The following is a 17,303-nucleotide window of genomic DNA, read 5'->3' as shown; positions in this document are numbered from 1 at the left end:
GAGCAAGAAAGAGAAAATTAGAGCCAAGCAGAGCAAAACAGAGCAGGAACTGATCCAAACAGACAGAAACAGAGCCAAACAGAGCCAAACACAGCAAACCAGAGGCAAACAGAACATAACAGAGAAGGACAGAGCCAAACAGAGAAAAACAGAGCACAACAGAGGCAAACAGAGCCAAACAGAGCGAGACAGAGCCAAACAGAGCAGAACGGAGGCCAAACAGAGCCAAACAGAGCAGGACAGAGCCTAACAGAGCAGAACTGACAGAAACACAGCCAAACAGAGTAAAACAGAGCCTGGCAGAGCCAAACAAAGCCAAACAGTGCAGAACAGAGCGAAACAGAGCAAAACAGAGCTGCACAGAGCAAGAAAGAGAAAATTAGAGCCAAGCAGAACAAAACAGAGCAGGAACTGATCCAAACAGACAGAAACAGAGCCAAACAGAGCCAAACACAGCAAACCAGAGGCAAACAGAACATAACAGAGAAGGACAGAGCCAAACCAGAGAAAAACAGAGGCAAACAGAGCCAAACAGAGCGAGACAGAGCCAAACAGAGCAGAACGGAGGCCAAACAGAGCCAAACAGAGCAGGACAGAGCCTAACAGAGCAGAACAGACAGAAACACAGCCAAACAGAGTGAAACAGAGCAAAACAGAGCCTGGCAGAGCCAAACAAAGCAAACAGTGCAGAACAGAGCAGAACAGAGCGAAACAGAGCAAAACAGAGCTGCACAGAGCAAGAAAGAGCAAACTAGAGCCAAGCAGAGCAAAACAGAGCTGAACTGATCCAAACAGACAGAAACAGAGCCAAACAGAGCCAAACACAGCAAACCAGAGGCAAACAGAACATAACAGAGAAGGACAGAGCCAAACAGAGAAAAACAGAGCACAACAGCGGCAAACAGAACCAAACAGAGCGAGACAGAGCCAAACAGAGCAGAACGGAGGCCAAACAGAGCCAAACAGAGCAGGACAGAGCCTAACCGAGCAAAACAGACAGAAACACAGCCAAACAGAGTGAAACAGAGCAAAACAGAGGCAAATAGAACCAAACAGAGCAGGACAGAGACAAACAGAGCAAAACAGAGCAAAACGAAGCCAAACAGAGCTAAACAGATCCAAACAGAGCACAACAGAGCCAAACAGAGCCAAACAGAACCAAACAGAGCGAGACAGAGCCACACAGAGCAGAACCGAGGCAAACAGAGCCAAACAGAGCAGGACAGAGCCTAACAAAGCAAAACAGACAAAGACACAGCCAAACAGAGCCAAACAGAGCACAACAGAGGCAAACAGAACCAAACAGAGCAGGACAGAGACAAACAGAGCAAAACAGAGCAAAACGAAGCCAAAGAGAGCTAAACAGATCTAAACAGAGCACAACAGAGGCCAAACAGAGCCAAACAAAGCCAAACAGAGCCACACAGAGCGAAACAGAGCAAAACAGAGCTAGACAGAGCAGAACAGAGCCAAACAGAGGAACGCAGAGCCTGGCAGAACCAAACAGAGCCTGGAAGAGCCAATTAGAGCCACACAGAGCCAAACAGAGCCTGGCAGGGCCATACAGAGCAAATCAGAGCCTGGCAGAACCAAACAGCGCCGCACAGAGCCCGACAAAGCCAAACGGAGTCACACAGAGCCAAACACAGCCTGGCAGAACTGAACAGAGCCAAACAGAGCCAGGCAGAGCCATACAGAGACTGGCAGAGTCAAGCAGAGCCAAATAGGCCATGATAGAGCCAAACAGAGACATGCAGAACCAAACAAAGCCTGACAGAGCAAAACACAGCCAAACAGGGCCAAACAGATACCGGCAGAGCCAAACAGAGGCTGGCAGAGCCACACAGAGCCTAATAGATCCAGAAAGAGCCAATCAGAAACAGGCAGAGTGAAACAGACCCTGGCAGAGCCTAACAGGCCCAAACAGAGCCAAACAGAGCCTGGCAGTCCAAACAGAGCCAAACAAAGCCTGGCAGAACTGAACAGAGCGAAACAGAGTGAAACAGAGACTGGCAGAGTCAGGCTGAGCCAAACAGAGCATGGCAGAGACAAACAGATCCTGGCAGATCTAAACAGAGCCTGGCAGAGCCAATTAGAGCCACACAGAACCAAACAGAGTCTGGCAGGGGTGAACAGAGCAAAACAGAGCCTGGCAGAACCAGACAGTGCCACACATAGCCCAGCAAAGCCAAACAGATCCAAACAGAGCCAAACAGAGCCTGGCAGTCCACACAGAGCCAAGCAAATCCTGGCAGAACTGAACAGAGCCAAACAGAGCCAAACAGAGCCAAACAGAGACTGGCAGAACCAAACAAAGCCTGACAGAGCAACACACAGCCAAACAGAGCCAAGCAGATACCGACAGAGCCTGGCAGAGCCAGACAGAGGCTAACAGATCCAGGCAGAGCTAATCAGAACCTAGCAGAGTGAAAGAGGCCCTGGCAGAGCCAAACAGGTCCAAACAGAGCCAAACAGAGCCAAACAGAGCCTGGCAGTCTAAACAGAGCCAAACAGAACTCATGAGAGCCTGGCAGAGCCAAACAGTGCCAGACAGAGCCAATCAGAGCCTGGCAGAACCAAACAGAGCAACACAGGGCTAAACAGAACCAACCGAGTCAAACAGATCCAAACAGAGCCAAACAAGCAGAGCTGAACAGAGCCAAGCAGAGCCAAAGAGAGACTGGCAGAGCCAAACAGAGCCTAATAGACCAAGGCAGAGCCACTCAGAACCAGGGAGAGTGAAACAGGCCCTGGCAGAGCCAAACAGGTCCATACAGAGCCAAACAGATGCTGGCAGAACCAATCAGAGCCTGACAGAGCCACACAGAACCATACAGAGCCAAACGGAGCCAAACAGGGCCAAACAGAACCAATAAGAGCCTGGCAGAGCCAAACATAGCCTGGCAGAGCCACACAGAGCAAAACAGAGCCTGGCAGAACCAAAGAGAGCCACACAGAGCCAAACAGATCCATACAGAGTCAAAGAGATCCAAACAGAGCTAAACAAAGCCTGGCAGAGCCAAACAGATTCAAACAGAGCCAAAAACAGCCAAACTAGGCCAAACAGATCCAAACAGATCCAACCAGTGCGAAACAGTGCCTGGCAGTCCAAACAGAGCCAAACAGAGCCAGGCAGAGCCAGACAGATTCTGGCAGACTCAAACAGAGTATGTCAGGGCCAAATAGAGCCTGGCAGAGACAAACAGAGCCAAACAATTCCTGGCAGAGCCAAACAGAGCCAAACAGTGCCAAACTGAGCTAAGCAGTGTCAAACAATGTCAAACAAAGCCAGACAGAACCTTGCAGAGCTAGTCAGAGCCAGACAGAGCCAAACAGAGCCAAACAGAGCCAAACACAGCCAAACAGAGCCTGGCAGAGCCAAACAGATCCAAATAGAGCCAAACAGAGCCTGGCAGTCCAAACAGAACCAAACAGAGCCAAGTAGAGCCAAACAGAGACTGGCAGAGCCAAACAGAGCCAAACAGTGCCAAGCAGTTCCAAACACAGAGAAACACAGCCAAGCGGCAACAAATAGAGCCAAACATAGCCCAACAGAGCTTGGCAGAGCCAAACATAGATCAACAGATTCATACAGAGCCAAACCAAGCCAAACAGAGCCAAACAAAGCCTATCAGAGCCAAACTGAGCCTTGTAGAGACAAACAGAGCCTAGCAGAGCCAAACACAGCTAAACATAGCCTGGCACTGCCTAACAGAGGCAAACAGAGCCAAACAGAGCCTGGCAGACTCAAACAGAGCATGTCAGAGCCAAATAGAGCCTGGCAGAGACAGACAGAGCCAAACAGTTCCTGGCAGAGCCAAACAGATCCAAACAGTGCCAAACTGAACTAAGCAGTGCCAGGCATTGTCAAACAAAGCCAAACAGAGCCTCGCAGAGCCAAGCAAAGCCAAAAAGACCCAAACAGAGCCAAACAGAGCCACACAGAACCAAACAGAGCATGGCAGGGGCGAACAGAGCAAAACAGAGCCTGGCAGAACCAGACAGCGCCACACATAGCCCGGCAAAGCCAAACAGAGTCAAACAGAGCCAAACAGATCCAAACAGAGCCAAACAGAGCCTGGCAGTCCACACAGAGCCAAGCAAATCCTGGCAGAACTGAACAGAGCCAAACAGAGCCAAACAGAGACGGCAGAGTCACGCAGAGCCAAATAGACCATGATAGAGCCAAACAGAGACTGGCAGAACCAAACAAAGCCTGACAGAGCAAAACACAGCCAAACAGAGTCAACGTTTCGAGTCCTCTTTAACCTTCAACAGTTCTTCTCCGCCGATGCTGCCAGACCTGCTGAGTTTTTCCAGGTAATTCTGTTTTTGTTTTGGATTTCCAGCATCCGCAGTAGTTTTTTGTTTTTAGAGCCAAACAGATACCAGCAGAGCCAAACAGAGCCGAACAGATCCAGGCAGAGCCACTCAGGATCTGGCAGAGTGAAACAGACCCTGGCAGAGCCAAAAGAGTCGAAACAGAGCTGAACAGAGCCAAACAGAGCCTGGCAGTCCAAACAGAGTCAAACAAAGCATGGCAGAACTGAACAGAGCCAAACAGAGCCAAGCAGAGCTACACAGAGCCAAACCGAGTCAAACAGATCCAATTAGGGTCAAACAGCGCCTGGTAGAACCAAACAGAGCCAAACAGAGCCTGGCAGAGCCAAACAGAGCCTAACAGATCCAGGCAGAGCCAATCAGAACCTGGCAGAGTGAAACAGACCCTGGCAGAGCCAAACAGGTCCAAACAGAGCCAAACAGAAACTGGCAGAGCCAGGCAGAGACTGGCAGAGCATGACAGAGACAAACAGATCCTGGCAGAACCAAACAGAGCCTGGCAGAGCCAATTACAGCCACACAGAGCCAAAATAGAGCCTGGCAGAACCAAACATATCAAACAGAGCCAAACACAGACAGGCTGGGCCAAACAGAGCCACGCAGAGCCAAACAAAACCAAACAGAGCCAAGCAGTGCCAAACAGAGACTGGCAGAGCCAGGCAGAGTGAAACAGAGCATGATAGAGCCAAACAGAGACTGGCAGAACCAAACAGAGCCTGACAGAGCAAAGCATAGCCAAACAGATCCAAACAGATACCAGCAGAGCCAAACAGAGTCTGGCAGTCCACACAGAGCCAAGCCAATCCTGGCAGAACTGAACAGAGCCAAACAGAGCCTGGCAGAGCCAAACAGAGCCTAACAGACCAAGGCAGTGCCAATCAGAACCAGGGAAAGTGAAACAGACCCTGGCAGAGCCAAACAGGTTCAAACAGAGCCAAACAGATCCTGGCAGAACCAAACAGAGCCTGACAGAGCCAAACACAGCCAAACAGAGCCAAACAGATACCGGAAGGTTCAAACAGAGCCTGGCAGAGCCAAATAGAGCCAAACAGAGTCTGGCAGAGCCAATCAGAGCCATACAGAGCCAAACGGAGCCAATCAGGGCCAAACAGAACCAATAAGAGCCTGGCAGAGCCAAACGGAGCCTGGCAGAGCCTGGCAGAGCCAAACAGTGCAAAACAGAGCCTGGCAGAACCAAAGAGAGCCACACAGAGCCAAACAGATCCACACAGAGCCAAACAGATCCACACAGAGTCAAAGAGATCCAAGCAGAGCTAAACAGAGCCTGGCAGAGCCAAATAGAGCCAAACAGAGTCTGGCAGAGCCAATCAGAGCCATACAGAGCCAAACGGAGCCAATCAGGGCCAAACAGAACCAATAAGAGCCTGGCAGAGCCAAACGGAGCCTGGCAGAGCCAAACAGTGCAAAACAGAGCCTGGCAGAACCAAAGAGAGCCACACAGAGCCAAACAGATCCACACAGAGTCAAAGAGATCCAAGCAGAGCTAAACAGAGCCTGGTAGACTCAAACAGAGCAAAACAGAGCCTGGCAGGACCAGAGCCACACAGAGCCTGGCAGAGCCAAACAGAGTCAAACAGAGCCAAACAGAACCAAGCAGAGCCAAACAGAGACTGGCAGAGCCAAGCAGAGTCAAACAGAGCATGGCAGAACCAAACAGAGCCTGACAGAGCCAATCAGCGCCAAACAGAGCCTGGCCAAGCCAAACAGAGCCAAACAGAGCCAAATAGAGACAAACAGAGCCAATCATAGACCAAAAGTGCCTGGCAGAGCCAACCAGAGCCCAACAGAGCCAAACAGAGCCAAACAGAGCCAGGCAAAGAGGCTCCCCCACACCCCGAAAAGACAGATGTTTGAGGAGCATCCATAACAAACATGTATTTACACTCTGATTCCGGCATTGTAAAACTGTCCCAAGGCACTTCACAGGGTCGTTATCAGAGAAAAGACTAAGGCAGGTAGTCAAAAACATGGCCGAGGTAGGTTTTAGGGTGCAACTTAAAGGAGTACAGAGGCAGGGAAGGTTAGGGAGATAATTCCAGAGCCTTAGGCCTAGTCACTGGAGCATTAGGAACAGGAGGAGGCCATTCATTCCCTCAAGCCTGTTCCACCATTGATTTAAATCATGGCTGATCTATACTTTCACACTAACTAACTGGCTTTGTGCCACAACCCTTGCCTAACAAAAACCTATCCATCTAAATTTTCCATTAACCTCTAGCCTTCCCAACTTTTAAGGGTGAGAGTTCCAGATTTCCAGTACCCTTTCTGGTGAAGTGCTTCATTACCCCTAAATGGCCTGACCCTAATTTTAAAGTTTTACCTTCTCGTGTTCTGGATTTCCCCACCAGAGGAAATAGTTTAGAGTCATAGAGTCATGGGGTCTACAGCACAGAAAAAGGCCCTTCGGCCCATCGAGTCTGCACCTGTCAAACAAGTACCTAACTACTCTAATCCCATTTTCCAGCACTAGGCCCATAGCCTTATATGCCAAGGCATCGCAACTGCACATCCAAATACTTCTTAAATGTTATGAGGGTTTCTGCCTCTACCACCCTTTCAGGCAATGAGTTCCAGATTCCCGCCACCCTCTGGGTGAAACAATTCTTCCTCACATCCCCTCTAAACCTCCTTCCCCTTACCTTAAATCTATGCCCCCTGGTTATTGATCCCTCCATCAAGGGGAAAAGTTCCTTCCTATCTACCCTATCTATGCCCCTCATAATTTTATACACCTCTCCATCTACCCAATCAAGTCCTTTATTCATCTTGAAAGCCTCAATTAGATCGCCCATTAATCTTCGATTTCCAAGCTTTCTACCTGTTCACTAGTTTTTAGTGATTCCGGTATTTGGATCCCGATATCTCTGCTCATCGACAATGCCTAGCTTTTTGCCATTTCAAAATTACTCTGAACTATCTTTCTAAGGTCCAATGTGGATGAGCTCCCATTTTTCCACACCGCACTCTATCTGTCATAGTTTTGCCCCTTCTCTTAATCCTTCGTAGCTTTCTGCTCCCATCCGCACTATTTACTGTGCCACCTAGCTCAGTGTCGCGCGCGAAATTAGATACCTCTCTCCATTCCTTCTTTCGAGTCATTTACAAACATAGTGAAAGGTTGAGAATCCTTGTATGGATCCCTGGAGGACATCACTGGTCACTTCATGCCAATTTGAGTATGTACCTTTATTCCTGTTAATTACATATCCTTACTCTGTCTCCAGCTCCTAACAATTTCCTGTCCAAGCCAATAGATTGCTCCTAATTCCACATACTTTAATTTTCTTGTGAAGGCACAGCCAGCAATGATGGAGTGATGAAAATTGGGGATGCACACAAGAGTCCAGAATTGGAGGAGCACAGAGATCTCAGATAACAGTAGGCCCAGAGAAGGTTACATAGACAGGGAGGGTTGTAAGGCAGGATACAGAGATAGAGGGGGCTGTAAGGCTGGAGGAGGTTACGTGGAGGGAAGGCTGTAGAACCAGAGGAGGTTACAGAGGTGGAGAGGGTTGTAGGATTAGAGGAGGTTACAGGTAGGTAGGACAAAACCTTGTGGTGCAGTGGGTAGTATCCCCACCTCTGAGTCAGAAGCTCTGGGTTCGAGTCCCACAGTGGTATTTGATGGCCATGAAAGGTGCATTCATAACGTACCCAGACCAGTTGATTATCAACTTGCAAATCCTTCCAACACACGCCAATGGCGTGTAACCTCCTCTAATCCTACAACCCTCTCCACCTCTGTAACCTCCTCTGGTTCTACAGCCTTCCCTCCATGTAACCTCCTCCAGCCTTACAGCCCCCTCTATGGTAAGAGTGGGAGAGATTCCTTTGTCAGCGATGTGATGGAAACAAAGTTGAAGCCTTTGTCACTGTCCATAGCTCCAGACCACAACACTAATGTAAATAGTGCATGTTGTCACAGCAACTCGGGCACCGTGAGTTAACTGCCACAGCACCACCACCAGCGCAGGGAGGGAGAGATATCGAATTGAAGGAGAGTACGCGGGTGGGAATGGGTATAGGATTGGACGTGATCAAAGTGCACATTGCAAGGCCATACAGCAACTGATAGGTGTGACCTTAGAGTTTACAGCAACAAGAGGGAATCTTCTTCATCAGTGTGAACTTGACTGGATTTTGTGCATGTGAGATTATATATAGATACAAGTTGACAAATAGTGAGTGTTGCAGTTTGCCTTACAAACCACCAGGACACTCAGGTGCAGGCTAAGATTCTTTATTAATTCTTCAAGCATTCACAGCCTCGGGCAGCCCAAGACTGAACTCTACAGATGACTGAAATCACCTTTTTTATACACAGTCACATCCAGATATTCTAATCTTCTCAACTCACAATCACATGGTCAACAGGTGCCTCCAGCTTTAGTCACTTACTTCCTGTCGGCACAGACACTAGACATTCTTCTCACCTTGCGAGATCGCCGTTATCTTGCTGATTGTGCCGGGGCCGCCTTGATTTCAACACCCACTCCTTCGAGCTTGTTCCTTGCTTCACCAACTTGCCTATCTCATTTCTCATCCTGCCTGAAAGACATCTGTTGCTTCCCAGTTCTGCTTTTCCGTTCTGTTTTAGCTAACACACACTTATAACAAAATAAAATTATAACCCTTTCAGTGAGGCTCCACACCCCCTCGAGATTTCAGTCACCAACACCTTCAGCTCCGAAGGCCGGGATGATAGAATCTGTCCGAGATGGCTGTGTTTGGGGCTGAGCTGTCAGTGCCTGGGCTGTGTGTGTTATAGAGCCAGTGAGGCTGAGCTGTCAGTGCCTGGGCTGTGTGTGTTATAGAGCCAGTGAGCTGAGCAGCAGCTGTTAACTTCACTCGACAGCCACTGTCTTTGATCAATGGAAACTCTGCGTTGCTGAAGCTCAGTCAGGAGGGAGGTCTTGGCTCCGAAGAGGAAGGGCGCAGCCGCTCTCTGGGTGGATACACGAAAGAGGGACTTGCATTTCTATAGCACCTTTCCCTGCCTCAGGAATGTTGCCAAATCATTTTGGGTCCGGCAAATTACTTTGGAAGTGTTGTGATGTAGGAAAGCCATTGGCGCACAGCAAGATCCCACAAGCAGCCATGTGGCGGTGACCAGCTCATCTATATTTTTAGTGACGTTGGTTGAGGGATAAATATTTACCAGGACGCCCGGGAGGTCTTCTTTGAACTAGTGACATGGGGTCTTTTAGGTCCACCTGAAAGGGCAGTCAGGGCCTCAGGCTAATGTCTCATGTGAAAGGTTGTACCTCAGGTGGAACAGCGCTCCCTCCTGGTTACCAACTCGTTGCACCAGTCGACAGAATCTCACCTTGATATTCTAAGGCCTGGTGGCAGGTGCCCCATTGTACCAACCTCATGACAACATTTATTCCAGTGCTGTGTCAGTCTAACCTTATTGGACTTTGATACCTGTGTCTGTGAAGTGCCTTGGCCCATTTTAATATTTAAAAGGTGTATGAATCCCGGGAGATTTGGTAGCACAGTGGGTAGTGTCCCTGCCTCTGAGCCAGAAGCTCTGGGTTTGACTCCCATCCCAGGGCTTGATGGCCAAGGTTCATTATGTGGCCAAATAGGTTGATTATCAACCTGCAAATCCTTCCAACACGCGCCAATGGCAGGTGGTAAGAGCGGGAGAGATTCCTGCTCAGCCACGTGATGGAAAGTGTGTTGGAGTCTCTACCATCACTACTGGGCTATGGGTGCGTGTGAAAGCGCATGTTGCCATGCCAACTTGGACTCCTGGCTGAACCGTAACACCGGGTCATGTAAATACAAGGGGGCTGAATTTCCTTGGCCTTATATGGTGCTGGGCATGAAGGCAGATGGGGGCATTGATCAGGAAGTTACAGGGGATGATTCCCCGATACATTCCTTTTGCCATGGGAGTTTCCTGGAGCGGGGCTGGGATGCGGATCAGATCCTCGCTCCACAGGGACAGCAGGCATTTTTGCCACTTACGGCACCCATCCTCAGGGGTGGTTTAGAGGATCTGCTGCCATTTTGCCAGGGGAAGTGCAATACCACCCCCCACCCCCAGCCCTCCAACCCCATCAGCTGTAGAGACCACCAGCTTAATGGAGACTCTTCCTCTTGGCAGTCTGGGGGAAGGGGCGATTGGAGCTGGGGGCTCAATGCCCCAAAGAGGGGATTGTGGGCATCAAAGGACATCTCCTGAGCTCAACCATTCAACTGGAAGGGCTTTTCCTCAGACCCAAGAAGCCTACTGCCTTTGCCAGTGTAAATAGTTCTCTAGTTTTATGGTTCCTGCCTCCAAACCGGGGTGCCCTCAGGATCCTGACCAGCCTCGGCAGCGCCTACCCTCTCCTGGCACTGCCAAGGCTTTAGAGTCATTGCCTTCTGATTGGACTGGCGCATAGGGAGCACTCCCAGGCGAGACAATTAGAAGGAAAATAGCTCCCTGGCCTGGCCTACAGCAAGTGTGGACTTGGGGACCCCCATTTGGCCCATATGTTGGGACCCCAAAGCTGATGGGAAAATCCTGCCCAGGCAGTCATTCACAGTTGCCCCCTCACACCATCTGCCCCTCAAGGGTTAAGTATTTCTTTGCGATAACTTGGGACTGGTTTATCATCAGTCCAATCTGTAAATGGAAACTGGACAGGGTAACTCATGACAAACTGAGCAGATGCTGCTAATTCAAGGGGAATCTGGTAAACAGGCTGATGAAAGCTTGCTCAATAACAGAGAAAAGGATGCAAATCAGAGCATCTTTCAATCTCAGTCATACCGAGGCACAGGCTCAGAATGTTCCCGTCCTCTTATTGTTCCTCTTAAATGTCAGATGGCTCTTTGTGAGGGTTGAACTGGTGATTGACATGGACCAGCAGCTCCTCCCGCTATCTGAGTTCCACTGTGGATATATATCTCTGTCCCCTCTGCCTGTTTCAGCCAGAGCTGTCGAAACCCAGACTGAGAAAACACAAGTCTTGGAACGGAATCTCAACCTGACAATCAATTCCACTTTAACTTTCTGTAGGTCAAAAGCATTCGGTCAAGATGTGTAGAGGATTGTCTGCGTTGCCCAGTACTTGCATCGAGAGGTATTTTGCCTTTTTCTTTTACCTCTTCTGCTGCTATTGGTCAGTTGGTATGAACAGTTTGTGCACTGGTCAGTTGGGAGGAATGGTTGGTGCAATTGGTCAGTAGGCATGAATGGCTGGTACAGTTGGCATGAACAGTAGACATATTGGTCAATTAGTATGGACGTTGGTACAGTTGACCAGTTGGTATCGATGTTGGTTCGGTTGACCAGTTAGTATGGACATTGGCACAGTTGACCGGTTGGTCAGGTCGTTGGCACAGTTGACCAGTTGGTATCGATGTTGGTTCGGTTGACCAGTTAGTATGGACATTGGCACAGTTGACCAGTTGGTATCGATGTTGGTTCGGTTGACCAATTAGTATGGACGTTGGTACAGTTGACCAGTTGGTATCGATGTTGGTTCGGTTGACCAGTTAGTATGGACATTGGCACAGTTGACCGGTTGGTCAGGTCATTGGCACAGTTGACCAGTTGGTCAGGACATTGATACAGTTGGCCTGGTCAGTGTTAGTTTAGCCAAACAGTAGAATACTGAGCTCTGTGTCAAAAGGTTGTGGGTTCAGGTCCCACTTCAAAAAAAGACTTGAGCACATAGTCCAGGCTGACCCTCTGGTGTGGCACTGAGGAAGTGCTGCACTGCCAGAGGTGTCATCTTTCAGATGAGGCTTTTTCGGCCAATTCAGGCAGAAGCCAAAGATCCTAAAGTGCTGCTTTGAAAAGGGGAGGGGAGGTCTCCCAGGTATCCTGGCCAACGTCAAACCCTCAACTGCTGCACTGAAAACTCAATTATTGGTCCTTTCTCTCAGTCACTGTTTGTGGGATCTTGCTGTGCACTAATTGCCATTCCCATGCTGGCTGCGTCCTTGAACAAGCATGGAGGGATGTGGCAGTAATGGTGAATGAGTTGCCAAAGTTTGGCCATAGCTGAGCTTTCAAAATCTCCGCGATTCCTCCTTCCTGGGAAGGAATTGAGCGGGAATTTTCCACTCCACCAGCGGCAGGAATCGGGCTCGGGGGGAATCGGGGTCGGGGGGAATCGGGGTCGGGGGGAATCGGGGTCGGGGGGAATCGGGGTCGGGGGGAATCGGGGTCGGGGGGGAATCGGGGTCGGGGGGAATCGGGGTCGGGGGGGAATCGGGGTCGGGGGGAATCGGGGTCGGGGGGGAATCGGGGTCGGGGGGGATCGGGGTCGGGGGGGATCGGGGTCGGGGGGGATCGGGGCCGGGGGGGGATCGGGGTCGGCGGGGAATCGGGGTCGGGGGGAATCGGGGTCGGGGGGAATCGCTCCCCCTCCAAATGAAGTGCCCCGCCAGAGGATAATTAGGATATTCTGTATCCCGATTGTACATAAGTGATGTGCATCTGCCGATCTTCAGTTCATCAATTACTTTCAGATACACAGACTCTGATTTTAGTCTCCTTCAAGAGCGTCGCTGTGAGATTTCGGGTGCCTGGGTCACAAGCTACCCCAAGGCTGGACAGGGGAGGCAGGCTTACAGAGGAAGGGTATCCAGGGAAGGTGGGACAGGATGTCTGGGGAAGTTGTGGAGGGGGGGATGTTGTCCAGAAAGTGGGGGAGAGTATCTTAGAGGGTGGGGTGGGTGGTGTCGATGGTGGGGTCCTGTGGGGAGAACTCAGGGTACAGGTCATAGGAAGGAACAGTCACAGTCAGAGAGAGAGGTGACACGCTGTAGGGTGACAGGCTCAGAGTCAGGGTCTGGTAGGTGAAGGTCTCGCCGGGTGGGTCAGGGAGGGGGACAAGACAAGTGGCTCGGATCAGGGGAGGGGTCAGGGCCAGGGTGGCCATGGGGGCAGTAAGGGGTGTCGGCTCTGAGGGGAGGAAAGGCCTGTGGAGGTGGATCGTGATCGGGTTCAGGGTAACGTGGGATGGTTGACGGGGGGAGAAGTGGTGATATTGGGTGGGTCTGTGGTGATGGGGGGAAGTTGGTGGGTGACGGGGGAGGGTAGAAGGTGGTGATATTGGGTGGGTCTGTGGTGATGGGGGGATGTTGGTGGGTGATGGGGGAGGGTAGAAGGTGGTGATATTGGGTGGGTCTATGGTGATGGGGGGATGTTGGTGGGTGATGGGGGAGGGTAGAAGGTGGTGATATTGGGTGGGTCTATGGTGATGGAGGGAAGTTGGTGGGTGACGGGGGAGGGTAGAAGATGGTGATATTGGGTGGGCCTATGGTGATGGGGGGAAGTTGGTGGGTGACGGGGGAGGGTAGAAGGTGGTGATATTGGGTGGGTCTATGGTGATGGAGGGAAGTTGGTGGGTGACGGGGGAGGGTAGAAGATGGTGATATTGGGTGGGCCTATGGTGATGGGGGGAAGTTGGTGGGTGACGGGGGAGGGTAGAAGGTGGTGATATTGGGTGGGTCTATGGTGATGGAGGGAAGTTGGTGGGTGACGGGGGAGGGTAGAAGATGGTGATATTGGGTGGGCCTATGGTGATGGGGGGAAGTTGATGGGTGACGGGGGAGGGTAGAAGGTGGTAGAGTAAGTCTGAAGGGTGACATGTACCATTTTTCCAAACTGACCTAGACCATGTAGTTAGTCAGTCAGTGAGATCCCTTGAGGTGGGAGGAGGGTCTTTGGGGGTGGATGGAGTTCAAGGTCAACACAAGTGGCCGATAAAAGGGACTCCCTAATAATTATGAGGCAACTGGATGTGAAAGACGCTCACTTGTGTTCTCCTCTCTATGGTGAGGGCCGCATTGCAGAAGGTTTGTTCCTGACTCATGGGTCTCATGACATCGAGATCCCAGCAAGGTGGTTCATTCTGGGTCATTTGCCATTGGCTGCAGTCTGAGGCAGGGAGGGAGGGAGGGAGGGAGGGAGGTGGATGCCTCCTAGGGGCACGGCTAGTGGAGGGCAGCCAACTCCTGACTCTAAATCTCCAACCTCCCGGGTGAATGGTCAATACTGACAAGGGATCATGAGGTTAGCCATTCTATGCTGCCAAGGCAATGGTCTCTCTATAGAGTTTCACGGGTAGTGGGGACAAGCGGAATAGTGTCCGCGTGAGGCTTCTTCAACATGGCTCTCCTCACCCTGGTCAAAGAGCATCTTCTCCATACACATTCATGTATGAACAGGAGGAGCACCCATCTCTGGTCCTCCAGGATGTCCTTTACCTGGAAGGGGTGGGCTGGGGACACGATGTCTAGACAGAGTCCAGGTGACGGGGTTAGCACTTGTCTGCTGGCTTTGAGATGGAGGGAAACCTGGATGCAGGCAACCCTGCCTTGGTAATGGCCTCATCCAGGTGAGGAGAAGGAGAACCCATCACTGGTTGGTACAGGGTCAGAAGGAGCAAGGGCCTGAGCAGCAAGAGGCAGCCGGAGGCTCTATAAGGTCAAGAGGCTGGTGAACATGGACCACTGCAATGGCGAGCATTGGCCTGACCCTGAGTGTATCGCCAGCGGCTGTGCTCTCGGCTGGAGATGAGTGAAAGGCAATGCCAGAGGTGTCCTCGTTTGTCCCGGGATGTCCCAGGACGAGCTTCTCCAGTACGATCTGCGGCTGCAGAGACTCTGGAGGAGTAATGCGGAGCTCCTGGCCTGCATTGAGTGAATGTCTGTCCGGGTGCTGGTTAAATATGGTGCCAGGACCTTTGTCCCCACAATGTAACAGCAGAGCCAGTGGCTTCCAGTCCCCCCCATCACAAAATTCACTCAGCTCCTCGCGGATGCATAATTAATGAGCTGAAAAGTGACAGACCACACGCGTTCACCTGCCCTGCCGGCCAACGGGAACAACGCTGCTCCTGCACTTAACCTCCAGAATGGAAAACTCTGCCCAAGATCCTCCTGCAGTACTGTTCCCCACTTCCCCATCTCCCCTCGAGGTGCTTCCTCCCCGGGGGAGAGAGAGGGCTCACCCTCCTCCCCTGAAGGCACAGCTCACCCTGGGGCCTTGTACAATGCAGTGTGAGAGCAGTCTCTCAGTGCCAGCTCACTTTATCCTGCTCCGAGAAGCTGTGAGACTCTAATGTGAGGCCGTGTCTTTACTTATCTCTGTTCCAGGGCCAAAGAGATGAAGGTTCACCTGGGACATTTCCTGCACAAATCGAAAGTTATCGGTGACTGTGATAATCTTCCTCCTGTCAAAGAAGAAAGAATTACAAAAGTGATCAGGTGAGTGTTCATGTAACAAATCTCACTTAGATGCACAGAGAAGCATTGCACACAGGCACGTGTGCACACACACACACGGACACGCACACACACACACACACACAGGCACGTGTGCACACACACACACGGACACGCACACACACACACACACAGGCACGTGTGCACACACACACACGGACACGCACACACACACACGGACACGCACACACACACACACACAGGCACGCGCATACACACACACAGGCACGTGTGCACACACACACACGGACACGCACACACACACACACAGGCACGCGCATACACACACACAGGCACGTGTGCACACACACACACGGACACGCACACACACACACACAGGCACGCGCATACACACACACAGGCACGCACACACACACACACACACAGGCACGTGTGCACACACACACACGGACACGCACACACACACACACACAGGCACGCGCATACACACACACAGGCACGTGTGCACACACACACAGACACGCACACACACACACACACAGGCACGTGTGCACACACACACACGGACACGCACACACACACACACACACACAGGCACGTGTGCACACACACACACGGACACGCACACACACACACACACACAGGCACGCGCATACACACACACAGGCACGTGTGCACACACACACACGGACACGCACACACACACACACAGGCACGTGTGCACACACACACACGGACACGCACACACACACACACACAGGCACGCGCATACACACACACAGGCACGTGTGCACACACACACACGGACACGCACACACACACACACACAGGCACGCGCATACACACACACAGGCACGTGTGCACACACACACACGGACACGCACACACACACACACACAGGCACGCGCATACACACACACAGGCACGTGTGCACACACACACACGGACACGCACACACACACACACAGGCACGCGCATACACACACACAGGCACGTGTGCACACACACACACGGACACGCACACACACACACAGGCACGCGCATACACACACACAGGCACGTGTGCACACACACACACGGACACGCACACACACACACACAGGCACGCGCATACACACACACAGGCACGTGTGCACACACACACACGGACACGCACACACACACACACAGGCACGCGCATACACACACACAGGCACGTGTGCACACACACACACGGACACGCACACACACACACACAGGCACGCGCATACACACACACAGGCACGTGTGCACACACGCACACACACACACACAGGCACGCGCATACACACACACAGGCACGTGTGCACACACACACACAGACACGCACACACACACAGACACGCACAGACACACAGACACGCACACACACACACACACAGACACGCACACACACACACACAGACACGCACACACACACAGACACGCACAGACACACAGACACGCACACACACACACACAGACATGCACACACACACACACAGACACGCACACACACACAGACACGCACAGACACACAGACACGCACACACACACACAGACACGCACACACACACACACAGACACGCACAGACACACAGACACGCACACACACAGACACGCACACACACACACACAGACACGCACACACACACACACACAGACACGCACACACACACACACACACAGGCACGCGCATACACACACACAGGCATGTGTGCACACACAGACACGCACACACACAC

At 51.6% G+C, this 17,303-nt stretch overlaps 1 protein-coding gene across 1 annotated transcript in view; it reads left to right on the top strand.

Moving 5' to 3' along the window:
• Window positions 1-11,397: 11,397 nt before the first annotated feature.
• LOC144669018 (regulator of G-protein signaling 5-like) overlaps window positions 11,398-17,303 on the top strand; it is a 17,651-nt gene continuing 11,745 nt past the window's right edge. The window contains exons 1-2 of the mRNA XM_078531571.1: window positions 11,398-11,441; window positions 15,472-15,582. Coding sequence (XP_078387697.1) covers window positions 11,398-11,441; window positions 15,472-15,582 — 155 coding nt within the window. The remainder of the gene's footprint in view (window positions 11,442-15,471; window positions 15,583-17,303) is intronic.

The sequence above is a fragment of the Cetorhinus maximus genome, chromosome 28 (genome assembly GCF_964194155.1).
Source record: "Cetorhinus maximus chromosome 28, sCetMax3.hap1.1, whole genome shotgun sequence".
Taxonomy (NCBI): domain Eukaryota; kingdom Metazoa; phylum Chordata; class Chondrichthyes; order Lamniformes; family Cetorhinidae; genus Cetorhinus; species Cetorhinus maximus.
The sequence above is the reverse complement of the archived record's forward strand: the minus strand, read 5'-3'. Positions and strand labels throughout refer to the sequence as shown.